This window comes from Chlorocebus sabaeus, chromosome 5, assembly GCF_047675955.1.
Source record: "Chlorocebus sabaeus isolate Y175 chromosome 5, mChlSab1.0.hap1, whole genome shotgun sequence".
Taxonomy (NCBI): Eukaryota; Metazoa; Chordata; class Mammalia; order Primates; family Cercopithecidae; genus Chlorocebus; species Chlorocebus sabaeus.
Genome location: NC_132908.1, coordinates 25,682,459 through 25,708,261, shown reverse-complemented (window position 1 = coordinate 25,708,261; position 25,803 = coordinate 25,682,459). Strand labels below are relative to the sequence as shown.

The 25,803-nt window shown below is 52.7% G+C and overlaps 1 protein-coding gene across 12 annotated transcripts in view; it reads right to left on the bottom strand.

Annotated features, from left to right (window-relative positions):
* Nucleotides 1-1,476: 1,476 nt before the first annotated feature.
* The window catches only part of KATNIP (katanin interacting protein), a 234,135-nt gene continuing 209,808 nt past the window's right edge, over nt 1,477-25,803 (bottom strand). For 11 of the 12 annotated variants that reach the window (XM_007988570.3, XM_007988596.3, XM_037989720.2 and 8 more), the window contains 10 exons: nt 20,281-20,458; nt 15,394-15,559; nt 11,855-12,012; nt 10,233-10,297; nt 8,625-8,735; nt 6,751-6,890; nt 4,812-4,913; nt 4,076-4,236; nt 3,877-3,965; nt 1,477-3,270 (listed from right to left, as the gene is read on the bottom strand). In XM_007988570.3, the coding sequence (XP_007986761.3) occupies nt 3,215-3,270; nt 3,877-3,965; nt 4,076-4,236; nt 4,812-4,913; nt 6,751-6,890; nt 8,625-8,735; nt 10,233-10,297; nt 11,855-12,012; nt 15,394-15,559; nt 20,281-20,458 (1,226 nt within the window). In that variant the 3' untranslated portion in view covers nt 1,477-3,214. Of the gene's footprint in view, nt 3,271-3,876; nt 3,966-4,075; nt 4,237-4,811; nt 4,914-6,750; nt 6,891-8,227; nt 8,736-10,232; nt 10,298-11,854; nt 12,013-15,393; nt 15,560-20,280; nt 20,459-25,803 lie in introns of those variants that run through there. The other variant, XR_012092933.1, reaches the window with a different exon arrangement.

Below are 25,803 nucleotides of genomic sequence, written 5' to 3'. Positions count from 1 at the left end.
CTGCCGCCTCTAGGACCCAGAGGTGTCACCTCACAGTCGTCCTGTCTTTCTGCCCATCTGGGGGCTGAGGAGTGGGGTGGTGACAGACCAGGAGGGGGCCCCTCTCTCCTTTTTCCTCCCTGGAGAGGGAAGAGGAGCTGGGAGATTCCAGTCTGGGACACTCCTTGAACCGCAGGTTGGAGGTGGGGAGAAAGGGAGGCAGGCTGAGCAAGCAGGACTGTGAACCGAACGGGGCCTGCCTGTGGACAGGTTTTATTTAATGCTTGGCTCACTCAGTGTGTGTTTGCCTGTTTGTTGAAGTTGAGCCAACATTTAAAAGTTAGATTTCACATTAAAGATAAACGAAATGCCTGGCTGTCTGGCTTCTCTTAGATCTGAGGTGTGGCTGACCCCTTCGGAGGGCCTGTGCCGCTGTGTTGACCACGGTCCTTGCAGGCCAGTGTTGACATCACTCCCTGACATCACTTGCCTGGCTCCTGAATAACGGGACTCCAGCCCAGGGCTCTGGCTGGGGCCTGGAGAGCTCAGCAGAGCTGAGAGGCTGGGACACCCCTGCCGGCCTCCCACTCTCGCAGAGGGAATGCTGGAAGATCTGGGCTGCCCTTGAGGGTCTCCAGGGCTGGCCCAGAGATCCCTCCACCAAGAGGAGGGAGGGCGACTGTTCTCCAACATCAGGGTGGCTGGGCACAGCCAGGCCTCTGTCTTTGTAGGAAATCAGAGGGAACAGGGGCATGGAGCAGGCCGGCCAGAGCCCCTGCTGTTTTCCCTCTATGCTTGGGGCTGGGCCTCTCCTGGCTGGACAGAGGGGGCTCTCTTCTCCCACCCACACAGCGAAGGAAAGTGGGGCTTCTGAAGGACTCTCCTACCTGTTGCCAATGCTATTGCTAGTGCCTGAACCGCAGTGTGACCCTCCTCAGCTGAGCCCTCTTTCCAGTCGAGGGCTGCTTTATCCAGAAGCCACGAGCTGCCAACATTCATCCCTGGAGGCAGCAGGGGCGTAGGGGGTGGTGGCAGGGAGGAGGCCCAGGAATTGGGGGTCTGGGGGCCGCCATTCCAGGATCCACACATGGTGAAGGGAAACCCCGGGGCCAAAGCCCCAAGGGTTGTCACCCCCACCTCAACTCTCCAGGGGCCCTCTGAGGATTTGTGCATTGGCTAATAGCTTCCAAAGCTGTGTGTCCCAGGAAAGTCGCACCACCTCTCTGTCTCACAGCTCCCTTATCTATAAAGTGAGGATAATAACAGTGCCCACCGCAAAGGGTTGTGTTACGTGGATTAAAGAAGTTAGAGCCAGGCATGTAATAACCAGTCTGTATGGATGGGCTACTATTGCCTGTTTCTACAGCATGACAATCTCATTGCGCAGTCAGGGTGCGATCATGACCCCATCTGCAGCTCGGTGAGGCCTTCTCTGTGTCACTCAGCTCCGGGAGGCAGCATGGACTCCCCGTCTGACCCCAAATCCGGTGACTCAGATTATATTCTCAATAACATCTTTTATTAATTTTGCAAGAGGAAAAAAATAGAAATTTATTTTAGAGTTAACGCCTGTACAGCCTTTTTCCCCTCCTAAATTGCACAGTACATACGATTATGATAAACATCAGCTGAGGTTCTGGGAGTGAGCTTGAGTCGTGTTAGTGCCATCTCCCTGACAAATCTGACCTGTGCCCACATCTCAGTGGGGAAGGAGCAGCCGGGGCTCCCTTTCATGCGGCGGCACCGGTTTGGGTACAATAGCTGGATTGATCAGCCCCTGACTCCCCCAGCGGGAGGTGCTCGTCACATCTAGGAGCTGAGCAGAGGTGCCGGGGGCTTGGAAGCTGGAGAAATGATGGATCTTTCTCCGGGAGAAACAATTCTTATCTTCCCATCAGCCCCGCACGCCAGATGAAAAGCGCATTTGCATAGCTGCTCGAGCCCAGGCTGCTAAGCTCATGAAGTATTTGCCGGGGCTCTCGGTTGCATAGGAACGTACCTCGAGTACAGTACTGCGGCGGGCTGGGCTGGGCGCCAGAAAAACAACGGATTAATATTTGGAACGAGAAATTACCCACCACTGGGAAACCAATTAGGTCCCTGATCCGAGCTTGTTACATCGATGGAAATAGATGCGTTCTGGGCTTTACTCGGCTGGGGGTGCAAGGCACATTTCCAACTCGCTGGGAAGTGGCTGAAGAGGGAGACGGGGCGGGGGCCCGGGAAAGGAGCACCTCACTGCCTGCCTCCAAGGGCACAGGGGCATAGACAGAAAGCAGCTGCGTCAGTGAGCACAGCCTCCATCAGACCAGGAGGGTCATGTGGCAGAGAGTGCAGGGAGGGCCTGCTCAAGGGTGGGAGGAGATGGGGAGAGCGTCCTCGGCATCCCCCAACACCTGCACCCAGAGGGCATTGCGGTGGGTTCTTCTGGCCCTCTGGGGTCTGGAGCTGCCAGCCTGCTGGCCCCCCGCCCACCCTTCCTGGCCTGGCAGCAGCACAGAGAGGATGCCCTGGCCTGCCAGAGCAGGCCCAGCTCTTGCCAGGGTGGATGGCAGGTGGCCCAGCTGACTTCCTTCCCTCCGCAGGATGCACAGCCTTGGCCAGTCCCTTATCAGGCCCAATGAGAGGAGAGAGGCCCCTATACTGGGATGAGAGAGGGTCTTGTGGACCCATGTAACCAGGAAACTACCCCAACCTCTCAGCCAGCTCCACCAGTCCCAAAATGAGACAGGGATGTGCAGGAGAACGGGGGTGTTGGCCGCTGAAGCTCAGGTTTCTGAAGGCAGAGTCTCCCTGGGCGGCCCTGCCTGCTAGAGTTGTGGGGTGGGGTCTGGTCTCCCACTCTCCCGCTCAGCCATTCTCTGGGCCCTCTGAGGCTGGATGGGAGGCCTCCCCACTCTGTCACTGTCCTGCTCCGAGTCAGGGTCAGCCCAGGCCCAAGTGGTCATGGGCCCTGCTTTGCTGGGTCTCACAGAAGAGGCACGAAAGCAGGTGTCCCGGGCTCCCTGCAGCCAACCTGGAACTACAGGGGATTGCCGTGCCCTGCAGCCACAGCCATCTGTCACTCCAGAAGCATCCAGGGCTGTCCTCCTGAGTCCCCTCTCCCCAGCGGGCTCCCCTCAACACTGTGGTTTGCTTCCAGCTCCTGGGACTGAGGGTGAGGGACACGGGGGCTAAGTGGGGCTGGTGACAGAGCCCGGTGCAGTGGGAGGACCTGCTCTCCCTTCTTCACCCGTCAGCAGAGCCGTCGTCTCATCTCCTTCTCGCTGATGCAGGTTTTGGGACGTAAGGCTGTCATGACAGGGCACAGAGGGACCAGAGTTACTAAGTCTCAAACCCTGAAGGGGTGGCCCACACTCCCCAGTGAAATCCAGCAGCCTGGATTATTGCCATTCAAGGCCCTTGGAAAAGTCCCTGCTCTTGGGGTGCCTCGCATGCTGGCCCCTTCCCTCTGCCTGGAGCAGGCTTTGCCATAACACCCCTCTCAGCCTTTGCCCAGGCTGCCTGGCACACTCCTCACATCCTTTAGGATCCAGCTCAAACATCACCTCCTCCAGGAAGCCCTCGCCTTGGGCATCCCCTATTGGTTTCCCACGGCCCAGTGCAAACCCCTTTAACATGGTGCTCTGCCCCTGACTGCTTCCCCACTCTGTGCCCATGACACTTGGATTCGGGAAGCTCTACCTGTTACAGGTGCCTGCAAGAAGCCGGAAGCATGTTGCTCCCCTGGTTTCCACCCCTTCGGTCCCTCCCCAGGCCTTTGGGTAGGCTCCTGGGCAGAGGAGAGGGGTCTAGGGACAGGCAGGGGTGAGGGCGGGGGTGCAAGGCCACCAGTTCCTTCTGTATTCAGACCGAGCTCCTGAGGCGTGATGCTCTGGGCAGAGAGACGCCACTGACCTGGGTCAACAACGCTCTGCTTCCGTTTCGCGTTGGTCATGATTTGGTTTTCATTCATCATCTGGACATCCTGATCCTCGGCCTGATTACTGTGGGGAGGAAGGAAACACAAGATTTGATCAGGCTCCTGGCCGTGTGTCCCAGCCATCCATCCTCGTTAGGGCTGGTGGGGAGGCCATGGGGCCGGCTGGGGCCATACCTGATGGTGGTATGTTTTTCCTGGTGGCGGATGTCCCTGTCCTCGGTGAAGAGGATGGTGTGGTAGGGCACAGTGGGCTCACACGTGGGCAGGATGCCCCCCACCAGGTGGCTCACCATGGCCAGGATCCCGTTGTACACGAGCAGGTCATCCACCAGGAGCTGCAGGGACATGAGGTGGAGCTCATGGGTGCCCCTCCTCCCCCCCACGTTGACCTTGGGCAAAGCGCATTACTGCTCTGAGCCTTTCTCCTTGGGAAGACGGGGCTGCCAGGAACGAGTGCCTGCTATGTGCTGTGTCTGCCTTGTGATTTCAGATCTTCACAGCCGTTGGGAAAGACAGGAGCCATCAGCCCACATTGCAGATGAGGAAATTGAGGCCTGAGGGGCTTTAATACCATTAGCACAAGCAGCAGAGCTGGAGGCAAACTCAGGTCTCTGGTCTCCAGGGTCCCTGTTCTCCCCATCCCAGGGTCACCGCCCCAAACCAGTGGGATTCTAGAGGAAAAGATGAAAGAGAACCCACTTTCTATTTGTTCAGGGTGACACTGAAATCACTGCCAGGAGGTTCTGAATTCATGGTTGGGTGGTAAATTTGCCTGCATCTGAGGACCAGGCATTTGTGTTGAGGGTTGCAACAGAGAGAAGTAAATCAAACTGCGACAAATGATAATTGCCGGCGGCCTAATTACCAGCGAGCATAATTATCTCAAAAAACTCAGCTAATAAGTACTTACGCCAAACTCCTTCACCCCTCGATGGGGTGTTTTCGCATAATTCCACAGTTTGATCATTGACACGGTGGTAGGCAGATCGAAAATCACATAAACCCGGTTCACCTGTCAGAGAGCAGAACTAATTAAAACAGGCATGTTTGGAAACAGAGGCACTTGGCTGGGCTGGGGGCGCCAGGCGTGGGCTGGGGGTGAGCGGTGGTGCCCAAGGCAGCGCCTGCCACGTGGGCCAGCCTGGAGTTCCACCCCCTTTCATCTCCTCGAAGCCCATCTTGAGTCAGGTCACGTGTGGCTGCGTTTGCAACAAACCGCTGAGCTGGCTCTTGGAGGGCCTGTGTGCTTGGGCCTGGCGGGGCCCTCATTTAAATGCCAGTGGAGAATTGGGAACATCCTTGGCCATCCCCTATGTCCCCTCAGGTCAGGCCCAGAAATAGTCTAGAGCCCCGTGAGCTAAAGGGACAGTTTCCAGCTCGGGTTGAGCACCAGCCATGGTGATCAGCTTCTGACCCTGTCTGTCCTTTCCCCAAACCATCGCTGAGAAGCAACACCAAGGTGCTGCTGGGCAATGTCCAGTGCGTGTCTGTGAACCTCTGCTGGGGGAGTAAGAAGGGCTGTCTAGATCGGGGCAGAATCCAGTGGGGAAAGTGGGACGGAGCAGCCTCGAACAGCCCTCCCTCTCCCCACCCCCAACCAAGGCTCTCAGATATTAGCGGGGGGACCCTCCCTTGCAAGACAGAATCAAGAAATAAGCATTCCACACTGGCTACAGGCTGCAGGCTCAGTCCCGCCCCGGGCCCCGGTCCCCAGCCTGTGACCATCCTCAGAATGTCCCAAGAGGGAGTGGGGCTGCTCGGGGAGGGCCAGCCTCCTGGCTGGACCATGGAAACAATAAAGGTCAGGGCGAGGGTCCTCAAAGTCAGCTGCCTGTGAGGCTCAAGCAGATACAGATGTTGGAGTCCAGCCTCGAGAGTAACAGCTGAAGTTGCCACACCCCAAAAGGCCTTCCAGTGCTAGACAATGGAAAATACCCACTGGCTGCCAGTGGGTGGCCCGGGTCTCAGGGAGGACAGAGCTGTGTTGTCCCCTCTCCAATGGGGCAGGGGAAGTTGATGGACGCTCAGTAAGGGGGGGTCTAATTTTCGGGTGGCCTTTGGAAAACTTCCGTCATAGAATTGCTGACGCTGTACCTTCCTGTGTTTTGAGAGAAAAAGGTGCCCCCGATCCCCCACTCAGTCCCATGGCATGGACACGGGACACATCCCTGGTCATATGGCTGTCAAGAACCCGCTGTGCATCCCTACCAGGCATCTGGCCCCGGGCTGAGAGGCTGGAGGGGGGCTGACCACCCCGTCCATGCCCTGTGGCTTCTCCCTTTCCTCTCCACCACAACCAACCACGTCAGCTCACCACGAGACCTCAGAGCTAAAAGCTAAGCAGGCCTCAGTGCAAGGTTTGAGATCTGGGAAATTGAGTCAGTTGGCCGGAAAAGCTGACCAGGACAATTTGGGGCCGGAAGGAGGGCAGGGCAGCCATGTTGGGGTCATCCACCTGGTGATGTAGGAAGTGTGCAGAGAGCTGGGTGGGGAGGAAGAGGGCACAGCGGCTGCAAAGCCAGGCAGAGCAGAGAACCAGAGAGGGCTACCTGCAGGGACCAAGGACGACCAAGCCCTCAGGCAGCTGTGCTGGGGCTCCTGGCTTCAGATTCCCATGGGGCCCCTTTCACCCCTGGGGTCCCCTTATAAAAGAGAAAGAATTGCTGGCCTGGAAGAGCTGACCCCATCAGGCAAGGCAGCAAAGACCTAAACCTTTCTGACAGCTCCCAAGCATCTTGGCTTGAGATTAACTTGACCTGGAAGAAAGACGTGTCACTGAGACCAGGGAAAGAAAGTCCCCCTGGGCGCCTGAGGGCCAGGAGCTGCGGTGGCCGCTGCTGGGAACCCACCAGGCCCGGCAGGATGGGAGCCAGCCACATGTGCCGGCCATCACTGGTGTCGTTCACTTGGTCGATGAGCTTGTCCGGGGTGCGGACGTCCCCACCCACGCCCTCCAGGGAGTTCACGCTGTCAGGGAAGGCCGCAATATCTGAGGAGGCGTCTAAGTTGCCATAACCCAAATCTGTGTGCTCGGGGGCTGCCAGCTGCCCTCAGGCTGACAGTGTGGCTCGAGGGACTCTGGGGCTGGCAGGGCTGATGCTCTGGGCAGCCGCAGCAGTGACAGCTGAACTGGACGTGTCCTGGGGAAACGGGGAGTGCCAGGCCCAAGGAGAGCAGGTGTGTGTGGAGAGGTGGACAGTTTCAAGTAGAGAGAGAAGGAAACCACCCAGAAGGCTGAAAAAGAGGCCTTGCAGGGAGCGGCTGGAGCTGGGGACATAAAACGTTGCTGCTGCTTGGGAGGGTGGAGGGCAAGCTCTGCGGAGGTTTTCTTTTGGAAGGGAATGGAGTGGTGGCTGGATTCTGCCCTGGCATGTAAGGATCGTGCCGAGCCTCTCTTCCTGGCCAGTGTGGAAGGACCCGGGGCAGCTGGACCCAGCTAATGTGATCTGCAGAACCCAGCTTCTAGCTCTGCCTCTGCCATTATGACCTATGAGAGCTTGGGCAAGTCACATGTGAACCCCGGACCTGTGTTCCCATCTGTAAAATGGCTATAAAAACCTCCAGCTCCCAGAATGGATGTGAGGATCTCAGAGTGCACCAGATGAGAGCCCTTGGGTAAAATCAATGAAACTTTATAGCTTCGAGAAGTCACTAATAATGATTAAAAAAATCAACAATGATTCATCCCAGCTGAGGAGGGTGGTGGCACCCGGGGAAGGCAGAAAGGGATCCGACTGGAAGCCAGGGACCCCAAACAGATGCAAGGCAGGCTTTAGGGTTCGACCTGCCCTGGTATTTCCCTAACTGTGGTGGGCCAGTGGTCACAGATTAAAGATCCGAGGGGGCCAGGCAGGTTACATGAAAGAGGCAGGATAGCTTAGTGCTTGGCCAAGAGCCAGTGTCTGGACACAGACTCACTGGCTGTGTGACATTAGGCAAGTTACTCAACCTCTCTGTGTCTCAGGCTCCTCATCTGTAAAATGGGGATAACAGCAGCAATCACCTCACAAGATTCTTGTGAGGGCAGATGAGGTAGCACAGAGTCAGCCCTCAGTAAATATTAGCAGCGTGTTTCGGGGCCTGGTAGATAACAATGGGAGGAGTGGGGGCTAAGGTAGACCAGAAGGATATGCTTGGGGAGAAATGGCAATGGGTAACCAGGTCCAGCCATTGTCACTACGCATAATCAAGGGCCTATGTTGCCAATTTCTCAGGGGAAACTGGAAATCAGGGTTTTCATGTGAGACCTCCTGATTTCTAAAAATATTAGCAACTCATTTTAAAATGCACTGGGCTAACAGTTTGCAAATTCTGGTGTGGGCATACCATGTGCAGAGTTCGAAGCTTAAGAAATTCAGGACACACTGAGTTGAACACAGGGCAATAGGCTTCTCCCTGCAGACCTTGTCAGAGCCTTTGGAACTCCAAAACATCTGTGGTTCTCCGAGAAGAGGAGGCTATAGTTGGCAGCCTCTCTCAATTCATTGGACCACAGGACTCTTTGGCTTGTGGATTTCCTGCTCCTGATGTCTTAACAGGCAGGGCTGGGAGCTACTCTCTGCTGCACATCCCTAAGGGTCAGCATCTGACTATAAGCAAAGCCCCCTGGGCTCTGGTTCCTAGAGGGCCATTTCCCTCTGCATGCGAGGCTTCTGCCCCGTTTCCGACCCCCCCATGCTCCCTTCAATCTGAGTGGAGCCCGCTCCTGTCCTAGAAAGGATACTGTTTTCCGACAAGGGGATTTTTTCTCCCCGCTCGTCATACAGCTCCAGGCCAGTGAGGCCGATGTAATACGGGTCGCCCCAGCTGGTGAGAAGCTGAAACTGGAAAATGACTGGGATACTTTATTAAGGAAAAGAAAGCTGAATTTTTTTTTTTTTTTTTTTTTTTTTTTTTTTTTTGCAGAATACAGTAAAACAATGGCAAACTAAAAGAAATTATTTTGGGTTTATATTGATGAATGAGAGAAAAACATTTTTCTCTTATTGAGACTAGAGCCTATCAAAATATAGGTGGCATCACATTTTCTTAAAGTGCATGTGAGTGTGCATGTGAGTGTGCGTGTGTGTGTGTGCGCGTGTGTGTATGCATGCATGTGAGCACATGTGCGTGTATTAGGAATGCAAAGCCTTCCTCTAGGCCCCAGGAGACAGGACGGGAGGAGAGGGTGCTCTCCAGGGAGCAGGCGGGATGGGGAAACATCTGTGTTACAAACTCATTGTATGGTATTGAACAAAACGCTCCGGTTTCTCTGGTTGTGAAATGACAAGAACAGAGTACCTGCTCCCTCCTCCATCCCTTTCAAGTAGACAGGAGGCTAAGAAGGGGACACATAAACCTCACAGTACCAGGGACCATGGTTCGGCGCAGGGAGACCACCATTGCTGCTGAAGTCTCACGTGCAGAGCTGGGCATCAGGCCCTTTCCCAGTTCAGCCCCGTGCCCTGCTCACTCCCCGCATTCCCAGGAGCAGGCCAGGTGGGAAGCCTGAAAAGGGGCCGGGCGGCTCCCAGATGATGGCATAGCCGGAGACAGTGCTTCCAGAACTGGACGGCTAGAGAGCGGGTCTTAGAGCCAGGCTGCCTGGGTTCACCTCCCCCAGGTCCTACCCCTTCTCACCTGTGTAGCCTTGGGCAAACTACTGAGCCTCTCTGTGCCTCAGTTTTCCTAGCTGTGAAATGGGGATGATAGTAGTACCAGAGTGCTGAGCTCTGCTGCCTGGGCTAAAGTACACTGGTGCAATCAGAGCTCACTGTAGCCTCGAACTCCTGGGCTCAAGGGTTCCTCTCACCTCAGCCTCCAAGTAGCTTGGACTATGGGCATGTGCCACCAGCTAATTTATTTTATTTTATTTTTTTAAGATATGGAGTCTTACTATGTTGCCCAGGCTAGTCTCAAACTCCTGGCCTCAAGCAATCCAACCTCCTTGGTCTCCTAAAGCATTGGGATTACAGGTGTGAGCCATTGTGCCTGGATTGCCAAGCTATTTCTATCTTCACCTCCTCCCTGGCTGGTTCCAGGACACTCCCCTCCCCAGTCTAGCCGCTGGGGTCAGTGTCAGCTTCTCTAGCCCCTCCCAGCTGGAGTCCTGAGGCTGCCCCTCTAGCCTCAGCTGCCAGGAGTGGGATCTGGAACTAGCCTGGCTGCCCCAGTCCCATCAGCTCCCAGTGGCCCTGAGGATGCAGGAGGCCTCCCATCCTCTGCCTTGGTTTCCCTGCATGGAGTTCCAGCTGCCTCAAATGTGGCCGCCTGAAACCCCGACTGGGCAGTTGTGGCCCAGGCACTGCCTCGGGGCCCAGAATGTGCTGGTGGGGCAGGAGGAGAAGGATACAGCCACAGGGCATCAGTGGCGCCTCGTAGTCCATGCTCGCACACTCCAGGCTCTTCATGTCCAGCCTGAAAAAGCATAAAACAGCACCATGAAGAAGCTCACGATGGCCCAGAATCACCAGAAATAACAGGCTTTGAAGAAACGTGGCAGTTTAGTGTTCCCTAGGACACAGCAGGGAAAAGACAGATGAGGCCCCAGCTCGCGTGGAGTTCCCGCTCTAGATGACAGTCATTGCCAATGCCAGCAGGACGCTGTGCCAGGGAGGCACAGGGCTCAGGGCTTTCCTGAAATGGACTCTTTCATTCCTCAACACAACCCTAGGAGGTGGGTATTTTTAGATGCTTGGGATGTGGATGAGGAAACCAGAACACAGAGAAGTGAGGTCACTTGCTCAAGGCCATGCAGCTGGTAGTGGCAGAACCAGAATGGGACTCGAGGTTGTCTGGTACCACTGCCCCCTTTCTTAACCAACCCCCTCTATGTCTTTAAACACAAGGACGGTCCACGTTGTGCTGAGAGCCCGGACAGGGTGACAGGGCAGAGGACCTGGGTGGGGCAGGCTGCCTCAGGGAGTGCTCTGGGAAGGCCTCCAGGAGGAGGCAGCCTTGGGAAGTGTCAGAGTTGAGCCTTCCATGCAGAGGAGCAGCAGAGCAAAGGCCCGAGGTGGGAAGACACTGGGCTGCTGGTGTTTGCCCCAGAAAGCAGCCAGAGGGCTGGAGTCTGGAGCAGGATGGAGAGAGGGAAGCGAGAGGAGGCTGGAAGGCGGGCAGAGCCCTGATGGCTTTGGCTTCATGATCTTCAGCACCTGGCTCCACCAGCCAGGGCCTCAGTTCCCACATCTGTAAAATGGGCATCATACTGGCTAGGTCAAAGGGTGGCTGGAAGGATTTCCCAAAGGACACATCGAAGTGTTCACGCAGCCAGCCCTTGGGAAGGATTCTCTCCTCCACAGTCCTCCCCACGGGGCCCCTCTCCCTGGTCCACTGTCAGTGCCCTCCAGCCCGAGCCTGGTTCTCTTCCATTTCAAGGGCAATGTTACAATTAAGTGACTTCCCAGTGACCAGCCCAGCCAGCCAACCCCACTACAGTGCAGGGAAACTCATTTTGTTTCTAGAGCTTGGCCTCTGGCGTTTGGACATCAGGGGGTTTAAATGAGTAAACTTAATGTGGCATTTACAAATCGTTATGAACTTAATGCGGCTGAGACTGGGGCCAAGAAAATCCCAGTGAATCCATGAAATATTAAGCTCTATTTTTCTCCTTGAATCTTTCTAAATCAGGAACACAGAAACGGGAGAAGGAAGGCCCTTCCCCGACCTGGCCAGCAGGCATTTCTGGAACGGAGGCAGGCTGTAGCCTCTTTTCCCAGCAGGAAATGCAACGAAGCATTTAAAATCTTCAGCATTCCAGACTGTGAAAAACCCAAATGTCCCCAGACAAGGCAAGTCCATTCTACAGGCTTCCGGTGAGGCTTGGCTGAGCTTTAGAAAATGACTAAGTTGAAAAGCCATGCGTTTGATCACCGTTTCAAAACCCTTTCAGTATGTACATCAGAGCAACTTGCAAAGCGAGCGGGCCCAGGGGCCGGGAGGGGCTGTGCGTGGCGCCCACTTTCCCCTCACCTCCTGGCCGGCTGGGGCAGCAGCCGAGCCCGTAGGTAGTCCACGAAGAGGATTTCTTGAGCAAAATCAAAGTGGCAGTTTCCTGGCCCCTTTCGGATGAGAAAGCCCTCTGGCGGGGAGACGCACAGGCCGTCCAGGGAGATGTGGACAATCTTGGCCTGGCAAACACAAGAAGTAACATGACTGAATGGAGGCAGGCCACGTGGGGACAGGAGTGGCGCTGACATGACCAGAGCTGCCGGCAGCTGTGCCCACCATGGGGAGCCTTTCGCAGAGCCACCTGACCGGGCTCCATTTCCCATACCAGGTGCTGTGCGGGCGCTGGGCAGGTAGCAGAGGGCAAGACAGGCGAGCCCCCTGCTGCAGTGGACACGTGCATACATTGTCTGGTCCACAGCTTTCAGGGGAGGCATGTGACTTGGCCAAGGCCCCGCCCACCTCACCAGCTGCAGTGGCCTGGGGTGGTAAGACATGGAGGTCAAGGGCACGGACTCAGGTGCTTCCATGTGCAACACTAGTAGCTGTGTATGTTACCTACCTTCCCTATGCCTCAGTTTCCTCATCTGTTAAATGGGCACAGTCATGAGTTAACCTATGTAAAGTGCCCTAAACAGTGCCGGGCACAAATTGTATACTTTGTGAATGTTAGGTTCTATTGCTCCTTTTTCAACCCCTGGCTCACACATCAATACCCCTCTGGCAGCTCTCCCTTAGGACAGGACAGACCTCTTCCCAATCTTTCTTCTCATGGCACTGAGCTCTTCCTTTTTGGGCCTGAATGCCTAGCAGCATCCCCAGTGGCTTCTGGGTGTCTCTTATGGCAGAGGGTCTGGCTGGACCACCTCTCTGTCTGCGTCGGGGCCTGAACACAGCAGGTGCCTTCTAAGAGCTTGCTGGATTCACGTGGATTTGAGCCAACATCTCTCCCTGTTCTAGCCAGAGTTCTCCAGCCAGACAACCAGGTTCTACTGGTCAATCTCAAAGTCCTAATGGCAGAGTCTGAGGCGGCCCAGCCACCACCTGTGCTATGGGCAGCGACGGGCGACAGCCAGCACCCCCTCCCTGATTTCAGATTTTGGAGCCTGATTCTCCTCCGTACCTTAGCCCACCTTTGTGGTCAGCAAGATGGGTGCCCCTGCTGATTCAACTGGTGGCTTTCCCCTAGGGAGGGGCAGAGGAGCTCCTCCGACAGAAAGGAAGGGAGGAAGGGTCCCTGGCCTGGCTCTCACATGCCCCTGGGGTCCCTCGTTCCTTCAGCATTTTGGGAGCCTCTCTATGTCAGTTACTCACAGGATAAGTAAACCTGAAGGGTGGTGCTACCTGGCTTCAGGCGTGGCTGTCACTCAAACCTGGTCCCTGTCCTCAGTCTCTCCATCTGCTTTCCTCGAGGGGGATTCCTACCTGGGTCCCCCGAGCTGAACCTGAGACATGGCCGGGCCCATGAGCATGACTCCTGGAGTTTTGCTGGCTTGCCTGGAAAGGGGAGCTCTCTCTTTTGCTGGGCTTGGAGCTAGCAGGATATAAGCCTGGAGCTGCTGGAGTGTGTCCTGGACAGAGTCACCCAAGAGCGGATCCAGTGATGGCAAAGCAGAGGCCCAGGAAGCCCCTGTCCATCCTCCAGGGCCAACACCTCCTCCAGGAAGCATCCCTGACTTCCTTGGGCAGAGGTGGCCACCTGTCATCTGCTCATTCCCTTGGAGGTGACCTCTATCACCATCTCCATCTAATGGCGAAGGAAGCTAAAGCTCACAGGGGCTAGGCGATTTGCCCGAGGGCCACTGAAGGGATTTGAAGCCCCAACTCTAGGAGTCCAAGGCCCTGGCTTCCAACCACATGCCAGGGACCACTGGTGCTCAGGAAGGCCTTTGGGGCGTGGGATCTGAGTCACAGCATCCATTTCACTGCAGTGGGGGTCTCCCATCTCAGGCCATGTGCCCATTCCCCGCCTCCACCTCATCCCACCGTAGCCCTTGTCTGGCTGGTGGGGCCCAGACCCGTGAGATGGGAACTCAGCCCAATATCTCCAGATGGTGAATTGAGGTCACAGAAGCTCTACCAGACAGACTGTGATTTGCTCAAGGGAATTTTAAGGCCCAAAGGCACAACTTGAGGCAACTTCTGCCTCAAAAGGCCGTTTTTTAGTGTCGATATATCTGACTTCTTCAATGTGTCAAACTAGGGGAGCGTTCACAGAGACACAGGGTGGCGTTGGGAGGGTCCGTGACTGGCCTGCTCAGAGGAGCAGGCTGGCTCAGCTCCTGCCACATGGGGAAGGCCAGGGGCTGCCGATCCTGCTGTAAGATGTGACACAATTCTTTTTTTCATGTTTCTTTCTTTGAGATGGTATCTTGTTCTGCCACCCAGGCTAGAGTGCAATGGTGAGGTCATAGCTTACTGCAGCCTCGACCTGGGCTCAAGAGATCCTCCTGCTTTAGCCTCCTAAACGGCTGGGACTACAGGTGTGTGCCACCAAGCCTGCCTAATTGTTTGGTAGAGATGGGGGTCTCTCTGTGTTGCCCAGGCTGGTCTAGAACTCCTGGGCTCAAGCCACCCTCCCGCTTCAGCCTCCCAAAGTACTGGGATTACAGGTGTGAGCCTCTACACCTGGTCTGTGATACGATTCCTAAGGCCCTAGAATAAATTCTGTGGTGGGTACGTGGTGGGGAGCCCAGCTCTGGGGATTACATGAGGCTGAATCCTGGCTTTGTCAACTGTTACCTGGCAACAGTGATGTCAATCTGCTGTGGCAGGTGTTATTCCCTCTTCATTTTATAGATGAGGAGACAAGCCCAGGGAAGACAGCCCACGTGTCAAAGGTTATGCAGCTGGTAGGGTCCAAGCTGAGACTCAGACTCAGGCCCTCCAGCTGAATTGCTACCTTTCGGTGGCCTCATCATCACTTTTACGTGACTGGAGGGCACCCATTCAGTTACCTGAGGCCAGAAGCCCGAGAAAAGGGCTCTTCCGAGGCTCTCTTCTTCAGTCCCACCAAGACTGAGTGCTGCTTCTCACTCAGCAAAACATCACATGGAAATCACAGTGTGGGCTCCAGGTCTGGCTAGCCAAGGTGGAGACTCCAGCTGTGTGGCCTTGGATGGGTAAATGAACCTTCCTGGACCTCAGTTTCAGACCCTGAGAAATGGGGGTAATCGCACCTGCCTCCCATTGGTTGGGATGAGAATCCAGTGAAATGATGAATGCCCATGAAGCCCTCAGCAGAGGCCCGGCCACCCGGGCACTCAATGGACTTGAGGGCCGAAACTGACCATGGCAAGCTGAGGGCTGGACCTGCCTAGGACCCCCCAGCACCAGGAGAAACAGCGCTGTGCAGTTCCCTGGAAATGCCCTGAGCTCTTTAGCCTGCATTTGCCATTTGCAGAAGGAAACAGCAGTGCTCTCCCTCCCTGGACATAACGCCCCCAGCTCCGTTTGGAAAGTTGTGGAGGATTTATGCTCCTCTCTGGCTGTCACGCCAGCCATTCATCAAGGTGCTGCTTCCCTGACGCTGGACTGAGCGTGGCCACTGCTCCCCGGCTTACCCCGCGATAGGTGTCCTCGGGAGATTTATTGTAGTTCCAGAAGCGCAGGCCTGCGATGCTTTCGGCCCTGTCAAGGCGGATCGTGACCACGTGATCCAGCCCCGGCGAGAAGGGGATCAGCCACATATGCTCATCCTCCATGGTGATGTTGGTGCCATCAATTAACCTGCAGCAATGGGGATGGAGCGGCGGGGGGGGGGCTCAGTGGGCACAGGGGGCAGCACAGTGGGGCCCCCACCCCTTCACCCCCCAGTGCGTGTGTCCTCACTGCCTGGCACTAGCCTGGCTGCGTCAGGCTCGTTAAGGGGAGGTGTGACTGATGAGAACAACAGTCAGAAGTTGTCTCTCATCTACGAAATGAGACATTTTTGAAAAGGAAAAAAAAAATAGGTTATGCTGTTAAAGGTGCAGAAAAGCAATCATCAGGGTTTTCTTAAAAAAGGGAAAATGTGTCATTTTTCAGAATCCTTTAGCCCAGTGATCCCATTTCTGGGATTTTTTTCCCCAGAAGGAAAATATATTCATCATATGGGAAAGGCTATCTGAACCAAGATGTTCATCATAGTGTTATTTATACTAGCTTAAAAAAGGATAACAACCTAAAAGATCTCAAAATCGGGAAATGGTTAAGGAAATTTCACAGGGGTTAAGGTGCCATTGTGAGGACACTGCAGTCACATGGAGGAGGCAGGACACTGATTTTAAAGCTGAGAAATGAGGACAAGGACCAGGAGAGAGTGTGCAAAATTGGGTCAGAGGGTATGGAGTTTCTCAAGTTTCCGGAGTTTCTCAAGTTTCCAAACTTTCTGTAAATTTGTTGTGTTGGCCTTACAGCATAGTTAGAAAAAAGTGTAGCCCTTCTTTCCCACGCTGGGGGAGAGAGGTACAAAAGCACCATGTGAGCTCTGCAGCTCTTGGCTTGGAATAAGTAGAAGGAGGGGCAGGTGACTGTGGGAGCTGCTCTGGCCAGACCATGCTCTGTGACCGCATGGCCTGGATATCCCAGGGAAGCCTTCAACCTGTAGGAAGGAGCCCCTCATGCTCCCTCATGCTCTTCCCAGCTGGCACTCTGAGCTTGTCACCTCAGCCCTATAGCACTCCTGTCCTGGTCAGTTTCTGGTTCCCTTGCTTGGGACATCTACTCATCCTCAAGTTGGCCTGTGTTTTTCCCAAGGACAATCGTGCCTCTCACTTCCCCGGCCTGCCCAGCATGCCTCAGCTCAGGCCTCAGGCCCTCGTCCTCATGGCTTTGGCCCATGTGTCTGGCACTGCCATTCAGAAGCCTCGTTCTGGAAAAAAGGGCCCAGCTGGTGGCCTCTTGAGCAACCTCCCTCTCCCTCCCATTTTCCAGAACCTTCCCCACTCCACACCCTGGATTCCTGGTACCTCACAGCTGCTGTACTGGGAGAAACTTGGCCTGCTGCCACATTTCCTAGATTTGAAAATAAACTTTTTGTTTCCTTTTACATTTTAAAGTTGTGAATTTGGAAAAAAAAAATCTCATAATCGAAGTGTTTACCCAAGGAGGTAATGTTTCTTTGTTCTCTAAAAGGCTGTTATTAAATTGATGGATGGTGTGTCTGACAATTGCTGGCATCTTAAAACTGAGGAAATTCAGCAATTCTACCCTGGAATGTTTGTGGAACTAAGCTGACTGAGGATGACCACTAGAGAACCTTCTATTTCCTTCCAAAGGCAATTATCTTTCTGTCCTAGAAATGGAGCTGCTCCATAGCAAACCTGTCCAATTCTGAGAGCAGAGAGAACTGCTGGAGGATTTGTAGCTGCCAGTGAAAGGAAAACTCTATAGACACTCTCAAGAACATCTAAATGAATTCCTAGCTCTATCCATAACAAAGCCTAGAAACAGCAACCGGCCGAGTAGCACTGAGCATCCCTAGTAGCCAGATTATGGTCTCTAAATACCATTTCCCACTAAAAGGAACCAGGGCTTCTTGGAGAAATGGCTGATTCCAGGTCTGGGACAAGAAATATACCAGATGAGCCTGAAGCATCTGTCACATCAGAAAGCAAGAAAGGTGACTGCTTTAAAAGGACTCAGGACTTCCCAGCATCCATGAGGGAACGATTTAAACATCAATCAGGATAAAAACTGCAAAATATTGACTCTTCAAATGCAGTACTGTATGTTTAAAATCCATGAGTTTATATTAATCCCTGAAAAGAAACAAGTTTTAGACGATGCTAGAGAAACAGTCATTTGGAAAGCCAAAAAGAAAATGAGGGGAGAGAATCCAGCACTTAGGCTGCCTTTCCCATCTGAATTGCACCACAGAGTAGCCAAATAATTGAGGGAAATTCTCTCTTTATCACAGTTATTTCAGCAAATAAATTTAAAAAAGAATAGCAGGCGTAAAATACCACCATTTTGCAACCCCTAATGAATTAAGGGACTTCGCTAGCATGACTGGCTTCCAACATCACAAAGAGCCTGACAACCAGACTTTCTATTATATGTGTCCCCAGGGCCACACACTGACATCTATGTGGCTGTCTTGCCCTAGTGGTCAAACCTCAATCTGATCAGGCCTCTAGATCTAATTAACAATGTACTAGAAATACAGGGGAGCGAGGAGCTGACTAAACAATACCATAGAGATGCAGCCAGTAAAATTCAGGTCCACCTGGTTTCTCCAACGGATAATTTTTCAAGAAAAAAATAGAAAAAGGGGAAAGAAAACCTAGAGAGGCTTAAGAGACATAGTAACCAATCATAACACATAGACCTTATCTGGATCTCAAATTAAATGAGCAAACTATTAAAAAAGGGTGGGTGGGGGGACTATGAATCTGCAAGATATCTGGTAATTTAAGAAATCGTCGTTATTTTTTTCTTCTTTTTCTTTTCTTTCTTTCTTTTTTTTTTTGTTGTTGTTGTTGAGACAGGGTCCCATTGTGTTGCCCAGGCTGGAATGCAGTGGCATAATCATGACTCACTGCAGCCTTGAACTCCTGGGGTCCAGCGATCCTCCCACCTCAGCCTCTGAGTAGCTGGTACTATAAGCACAGGCCACAATGCCTGGCTTTTTTTTTTTTTTTTTGTAGAGACACAATCTCACTACGTTGCCAAGGCTGGTCTTGAATTCCTGGGCTCAAGCAATCCTTCTACCTCAGCCTCCCAAGTAGCTGGGACTACAGGCACATGCCACAGTGCCTGGCTAGTTTTTTTTTTTTTAATTGTAGAGATACCGTGTCACTATATTGCCCAGGCTGGTCTTGAATTTCTCGACCCAAGTGATCCTCCTGCCTCAGCCTCCCAAGTAGCTGGGACTATAGACATGTACCACAATGTCTGGCTAATTTTTTTTTCTTTTGTAGAGATATAATCTCACTATGTTGCCCAGGCTGGTCTTGAATTCCTGGGCTCAGGTGATCCTTCTGCCTTGGCCTCCCAAAGTGCTGGGATTACGGGCATGAGCCACTGCCCACAGGCAACTTTTTCAAGTATAACAGTGGTACCAGGATTATGTTTTCTCTTAAATCCCTTATTGTTTAGAGGTACACACTGAAATACCTAAAGAGGAAATGCTATCAGGCCTGGGATTTGCCGACAGATAATCTGGCAGGAGGGTGGTGAGTGGGTGGGAAGGATCCACAAGCCGCACTGTGCGTTGATCACTTTTCCAGCTGACTGGGAGCCAGGTCTCCAGGCTCCAAGCCTAAATACTCAGGAGAGTGACTTGCCAGGATGCGGGGGTGGTCAGAGGGGCCCATGAGCAGTTAATGGTAGCAGCGGGTGAGGCCACGGTTCAGGGCCACCTTATAGAAAAACAGGGAGAAGCCTGCCACCGACTCTGCATGAGCTCAGCACCAGGCCAAGGGATGAGGCTGCAACGTGACATGCCATGGGAATGACTGTCCCCATTCTACTGATAAGGAAAGCAAGGCAGGGGAGACAGTATAACTTAGTGGTTAAGTGAGTGGATGGCGGGTATCCCACAGGCCTGCGTTCCAATCATGACTCTGCCACTGCACTAGTCTGGGTGGCCTCTGCGTATTTCAGTCTCTGCATCAGTATAGTAGGGCTCATAATGGTCCCTTCCTCAAAGAGCTGCTTGAGGCTTCAATGAATGAACATCTGTTACCTGCTTCATATAGCCCAGTGCCTGGCATTTAATAACTGCTTAAAAAACTGGCAGTTACGTGATCAGTTATTACTATAACCACTGCTGTTATTACTGGAGAGGTTAAGAAAGTTACCTAATAGTTGGCATGGGGCAGAGGCAGGATTTGAACTCCCATCCCTCTGACTCCCCTAGTTCACACCTCCAAGCAGCGACCAGGCCCTCGGGCTGTGCAGAGCAGGGGAGCCGAGTGCTGGTCTGTGGGTTGCAGGTCCATGCGGATCGATGCTGTATCTGAGGCTTCCCCGCTTACTGACTTGACCCAACCTTGGCTTATGAAATCTGACAAGTGCAGGGGAAAGGGCAGCCACCACCACCTGTGGAGGCTTCCTGAGCCATCACCTCCAACCTCAAGGAGGGGAGAGGGAGCTTTCAGCCCCCAGGAGGCCTGGGTCATTCATGTGTAAACTCCGAACCATCCACTGCAAAGGTTTACAGACAGCTACTGTGTGCGAGACGCTCTGCTAAGCACGGAGAAGAAAACGCAGACCACGGCTGTGTCTGGAAGCATAGGAACCTGCTTTCAAATCCCGCCTGACGCTTCCAGCTGCGTGGCCCTGGAGAATCACCTCCCACCTCGCTTTCCTGAGCCTCGGTTTCCCTTGACCACATGACCTCACAGGGTGGCTGGGGGAGGGACATATGCGATTCTATTTGATGTCCGAATCTGAGGTCTCAGAGGCAGAACAGTTTCCCCAAAACCCTGTGGTCATGAAAATAAGGCTTCTGATAAGACACTCACTTGTCCAGGGTCCGGGAGTCGTCAGAGTACTCGGGGAGCTCATTTAAGTCTCTGGGGGAGGCGGAGATCTGGTGCAGGTGGATGGGCAGTGCCTGGCCGTCCTTGCCCACCACTTCCAGGCCAGTGAGCCCCAGGTAGTGCAAGTCTCCCCAGGAGGCAGTGAAATTCAGCTGAAGGCCTGCAACAGGAAGAGAAGTGGTCCATCAGCACCAGAGGCTCCGGAGGAGGCATCTAAAATGAAGGCGGGGAGAGGAATGCTATTCAGCCTCTATAGTCTAGCAACTTCAACCCAGACCCAGAGTGCCTTGTGGGTGGGATCTTTGCCTTTCCTCTAGGTGGCCTTGGGCCCAGGCCACTGTCAGTGCTCAGGAAACAATGGTAGGTTGCACGGACGAGAGTTAAACATGCACACAACCCTGGGTCCTTCCTCCGCCTTCCAGATTGTGCTGTCCTACCCCACACTGAATGTCCATGGTGGCTTCCCATACTTTCTGGCCAACACCACATTCCCCATCAGACTTCTACCTACTTCTCTGGCCTCACTGTGCACCAGGGACCCTGGGCCCCACCCAGACTGTCTTTAGTCTCTCGTATTTATATTCCTCTCTCTCCAACCACAGCATGTGCGTCACCCCTCTGTAGAATTCACATGGTCTGGTTGACCTGTGCTCACCCTTTAGATCCCAGCTCCCTTCCTCAGAGAAGCCCTCCTGACTTCTTTGACCAGGTCAAACCTCCACTGATAACCTGCCATGCCACTGTACACTTCCCTTCCCAAGCCCTGGTCACCGCTGTAATCTCGTGATCATTTGGTAAACATCCACTTGCCCCACCAGATCCCTAACTCCTTGAGGGAGAAACCCCGTCTGTTTCTCTAAACCATTGTGAACCGAGCCTGGCACACAGTAGGAGCTCAGTATAGATGGAATGATTAACCCAGCAACTAAATGGAGACTTACATCAGTAAGCCCTGGCGCTGGAAACTGACATTTTATGCAAATTGGTTGCTATCACAAGGATTCACATGGGCTCAGAGTAAAGGAAGTGACCTAGGGTGATACTGTCATCCTTTTGCCTCTGCTCCCACGCTCTCTCGATCAGAGACCCTTTAGAAGTGACCTTCTGTGGCCCTGGGGCAAAACAGCCCAGGTGTCATTCATTTGCCCAGGAAGCTCAAATGGAAGCTCAAATGAATCTCTTGATCAAGCCCTGTCAGATAATTGGCTGGAACGTCTCTTTCCGTAACGGTCTCTCATTAGAGCAAGACCAAGCACAATAAACCCTTCTGCCCTTAGAGAATTTGCCGCTTATTTTAGCACCCTTTTGGGTAGCTAAGTATAAGACTCTCACTCTTTGCAGCGTTCACAGAATGCCAGCACCACAGAGCGGGCAGAAGGGAGCGGGGTGTCATCTGGCACCACCCCCTTGCAGCTCAAATGAGGAACTGGAAGCCCAGAGAGGTGAAAGGACTTCTTTGTGGCCATGAAGAGGAGCTGGGTCACCTGACCTCCCTGGAGCTTGGTTTTCTCTCCCATGCCCCGTCATCTCCCAACATACTTTTTGTAACTTAGCCCTCAGATCTTTTCCCCCCTTCGTGGTGCCAAGGTAGCTCTGAGCATCTCTGGGCAGATGAAACAAACATGTGGGCAGCACGGCACTGTGCACATGCGCTTCTTGCTGCATCAGTCATGTGCAAAGTGGCTACAGACTCCTCCCACCCCATGTCTCTGTCGTTGCAATGTGATTTTGCCCCTTATCCCATCCAGAGTTGGAGTCTATTTCTCTGCTCCTAACTCTGGGTCATGTGATTTGCTTTGACCAATGGGACAGAAGCCCACGTGATGCAAGCAGAGCCTGTAAAGCACTCAGGGCTTGAGACTGCCGTGTGAGGCAGCCCAGCTAACCCAGTTGCCTCTCTGGCCAGCAGCCTCCCCACTGCCAGACCGGTGGTGAAGATGTCCTAGGTCATTCTGCTGCTGGTCCACCTCCCTGTTGATCAGGAGCTCCAGCAGGCCCAGTAGAGGCCAACCAAGCCGGCTCACCCAGAGCTGCCCAGCCAAGCCACCGAATTATGAGTCAATCATGAATATAATTCATGGTAGTTGTGTTAAGCCAGTGGATTTCGGATTGGTTTGTTTAGCAGCAAAAGCTAGCTGACACACTCCTTCTCAGCATGGGTCAGTGTTCCAATGTCATTTCCGGAGAGGCCTTCCCTAATAACCAGAGCTCAAACAGCCCCGCTCACCCCATCACTCTCTACATCCTTACCCTGCTCGCCTTGTTGTTTATAGCACTGAATGCTTCCTGACAATTGAGTCTACATTGATTTGCTTATTGTCTTCATCAGTCTCTCCCACTAAAATGGAAGCTCCCTGAGACCAGGACTCTGCTGGTTTTGTTCACTGCTGTATCCCCAGAGCCCAGAACAGTGCTTAGTAGATGTTCAATGAATGTTTTTAGTAAACATTTTAAACACATGACTAATTAAAAAGTAGGGGTTCGGCCCGGCGCGGTGGCTCAAGCCTGTAATCCCAGCACTTTGGGAGGCCGAGATGGGCGGATCACGAGGTCAGGAGATTGAGACCATCCTGGCTAACACGGTGAAACCCCATCCCTACTAAAAAAAAAATACAAAAAACTAGCCGGGCGTGGTGGCGGGTGCCTGTAGTCCCAGCTACTCGGGAGGCTGAGGTGGGAGAATGGCGTAAACCTGGGAGGTGGAGCTTGCAGTGAGCTGAGATCTGGCCACTGCACTCCAGCCTGGGCGACAGAGCGAGACTCCATTTCAAAAAAAAAAAAAAAAAAAAAGTAGGGGTTCAGTAGATATCTGCAAGTAAATGAGACAAATGAAAATTATTGGGTTTTACCAAATTCACAGTCAATGGTAAACAAATATTTATTGATCATCTACTGTGTACCAAAACCTATTTTTGGCACCAGAGCTGCAGGAATGAATAACAGAGCACAATCTCTGAACTCAAGAAGCTTGCATTCTAGCAAAGACTGTCAATAAACATAATGAATAAAGAAAGACTACAGTTCCCAAGAGTGATGAATACTATGAAAAAAAAAGTAGCAACAGGATAGGGAGTGATTGAATACGAGCAGAGGTGGTCAGGGAGGGCCTCCCTGAGGAGGTGACTTTTGAGCTGAGACCAGGGTGCTGAGAAGGAACCTACACGCTTTTGCATTTCTGGAAGAAGAATATTCCAGGCTGAGAGGAGAACAAATGTGACCCATAGGTGGAACCAAGTGGCCAAGGGAGCGAGTAGAAGAAAATGAAATCAGACAGGTAGGCAGGGGCTAGATCATATCGAGAAGTTTGGATTTTCCTCTCTTTGCAATGGGAAGCTACTGGTAGGTTCTATGTTGAAGCAGGGGACCAGCATGATCTGATCTGCATCTTAGAAAGCTCCCTTCAGTTGGATTTTATAGGGAGACCAGGGAGGAAGCTGTTGCAGTTAAGGATGGCTTGAACAAGGCTGGTGGCAATGAATACAGGGTTGAAGGGGACAGATACAGGATCTGTTTCAGAGATAGCACTACCATGATTCTCAATGGTCTGGATACAGAAGGAAGGGGAAAAAAAGTTTTGACCCAGGTGACAGAGGGGCTGTGGGCACCACTCCTGAGATGGAAGGGCCACAGGTGGAGGAGGATGTGGATTTGGACGATGGAAATCAGTGTGAGGGAGAAATGCCACCTCCCTTTGCGACAACAAAGAGATGCCGGCCCAGACTCTCCCAAGCCTGCAATCTCTTTGTTTGCCTGGCAAGCTGCACTGCGATTCCATCTAATTTGGGGCTGTTCTGAAAGTGATTACTCTCCTTTTCGAGCTAATATCCAACATGCCATATTCATTTTCCTCTGGTGTATCAATTAGTATTTATACAAATGGAAATTAATTTTGTTATTTCTCCCCCATGTTTCAACCCTCTCAGCTCCTTTCTTATTCATCACTGCTGATATTTGCAAAACTTCCAAAATTAGTGTCATCTGCAAATTAGCAAGTCATATATCCCCTTTCAAAACATTAATAGGATTGGCCGTATTTACCAACCCCAACACATTCCCCCAGTGTCAGTTTATTAAAGCTCTCTCTGCTCTGCTCTTGCACGGAGTGGTGAAGTGGGTTGAGGATTTTGAATACAGCGAGGAAAAAGCTAAAGGTTCACAGAGAAGAGATTCAGAAATCACAGGCCTCGAAACAGACGCAGAGGGTGCTTGGTTGAGAGGCTTTTCTGCCTTCCTACTGAGAAGAGAAGAGAAATTACACTTGCCTTGCAGTTAAAAGGTCTTTGAGCTCTACTCCAGGGCCAGATTCCCAAAGGCACTGAAATAACATCTCTGTGAAAGGTCAGGAGCCAGGTCAGCAGGAGACACATCTACAGATAGCATCTTTGGGGAAATCATCAGATGAAGGGGACAGTGGCTGCTTCTGCCTGGCCAGCATTCCTGCTTTCCTTCTGGTGACCACACTCTGACCTGCTCTGGAGAACCACCCTGTGCTCAGTCCACACTGTTTGGGTGGCTGACCCCTTTCTCTGGGCTCCAGGCCTGGCCAATCTGTGTTTTCTATCTCCCGCCTCCTGCCCTACCCACCATGGTGTGTCACAGTGGCTGATTTAAGGATGGACATATGAATTAGCCGGGCATGGTGGCACACCTACAGTTCCAGTCACTCGGGAGGCTGAGGCAGGAGGATCTCTTGAGCCCATGAGTCTGAGGCTGAAGCGAGCTATGTTTGCACTACCGCACTCTAACCTGGGCCACAGAGTGAGACCCTGTCTCAAAACAATAACAACAAGCAAACAAATAAACAAAGAAGAGAATGGGCACATGACTCAAGCTAGGCCCAGAGATCTAATTCTGGGATAGTTGATGGAACTACTGGGATTCAGGAAAACAGAGGTTCTCTTTCATCTGGGACTGCTGGGTAGAAAGAAGGCATAAACAGGAGCTTCCAGGACTTTCCACATGGATGGTGCTGAACGGGAGAATGGCAAGAGACGAAAAGAAGGCAGGGAGAGGGAGGCAGACACCATGTCTTGAGACACCATGTCTTGATGCCATCATTTTTGTAACTGAACGCAGCTGTGTAGAAACTGGCGACCCCTAACTTCTAGTTGCATAAGCCAATAAGTTCCCTTTTTTTGCTGAACTCAGCTTGAAATAAATTTCCATTATTCATCCCCTGCCAAAAAAAAAATCCTGACCAACTTAAGGGAGAACTAAATTGAATAAAAAACGATGGCTGTCTTTTGGGACCTCACAGCTTCATGGAGGACACTGACTCTTGCACAGAGACTTCTGATGTGAGGTGGTCTCCCAGTGAGAACCCTAAGGCAATCTGCTAGTGTGGTGAGGATGTGGGCTTTGGATTCAAACACCTTTGCTTCCACTCCCAGCTTCTGTACTGGCCGTGTGACCTTAGGTAGGTGACTCCATCTCTCTGAGCCTCAGCTGCCTGATCTCATGGAAAACAGAGCCAGGAGTGTTACAGCGAGATAAGGCAGAGAAAGC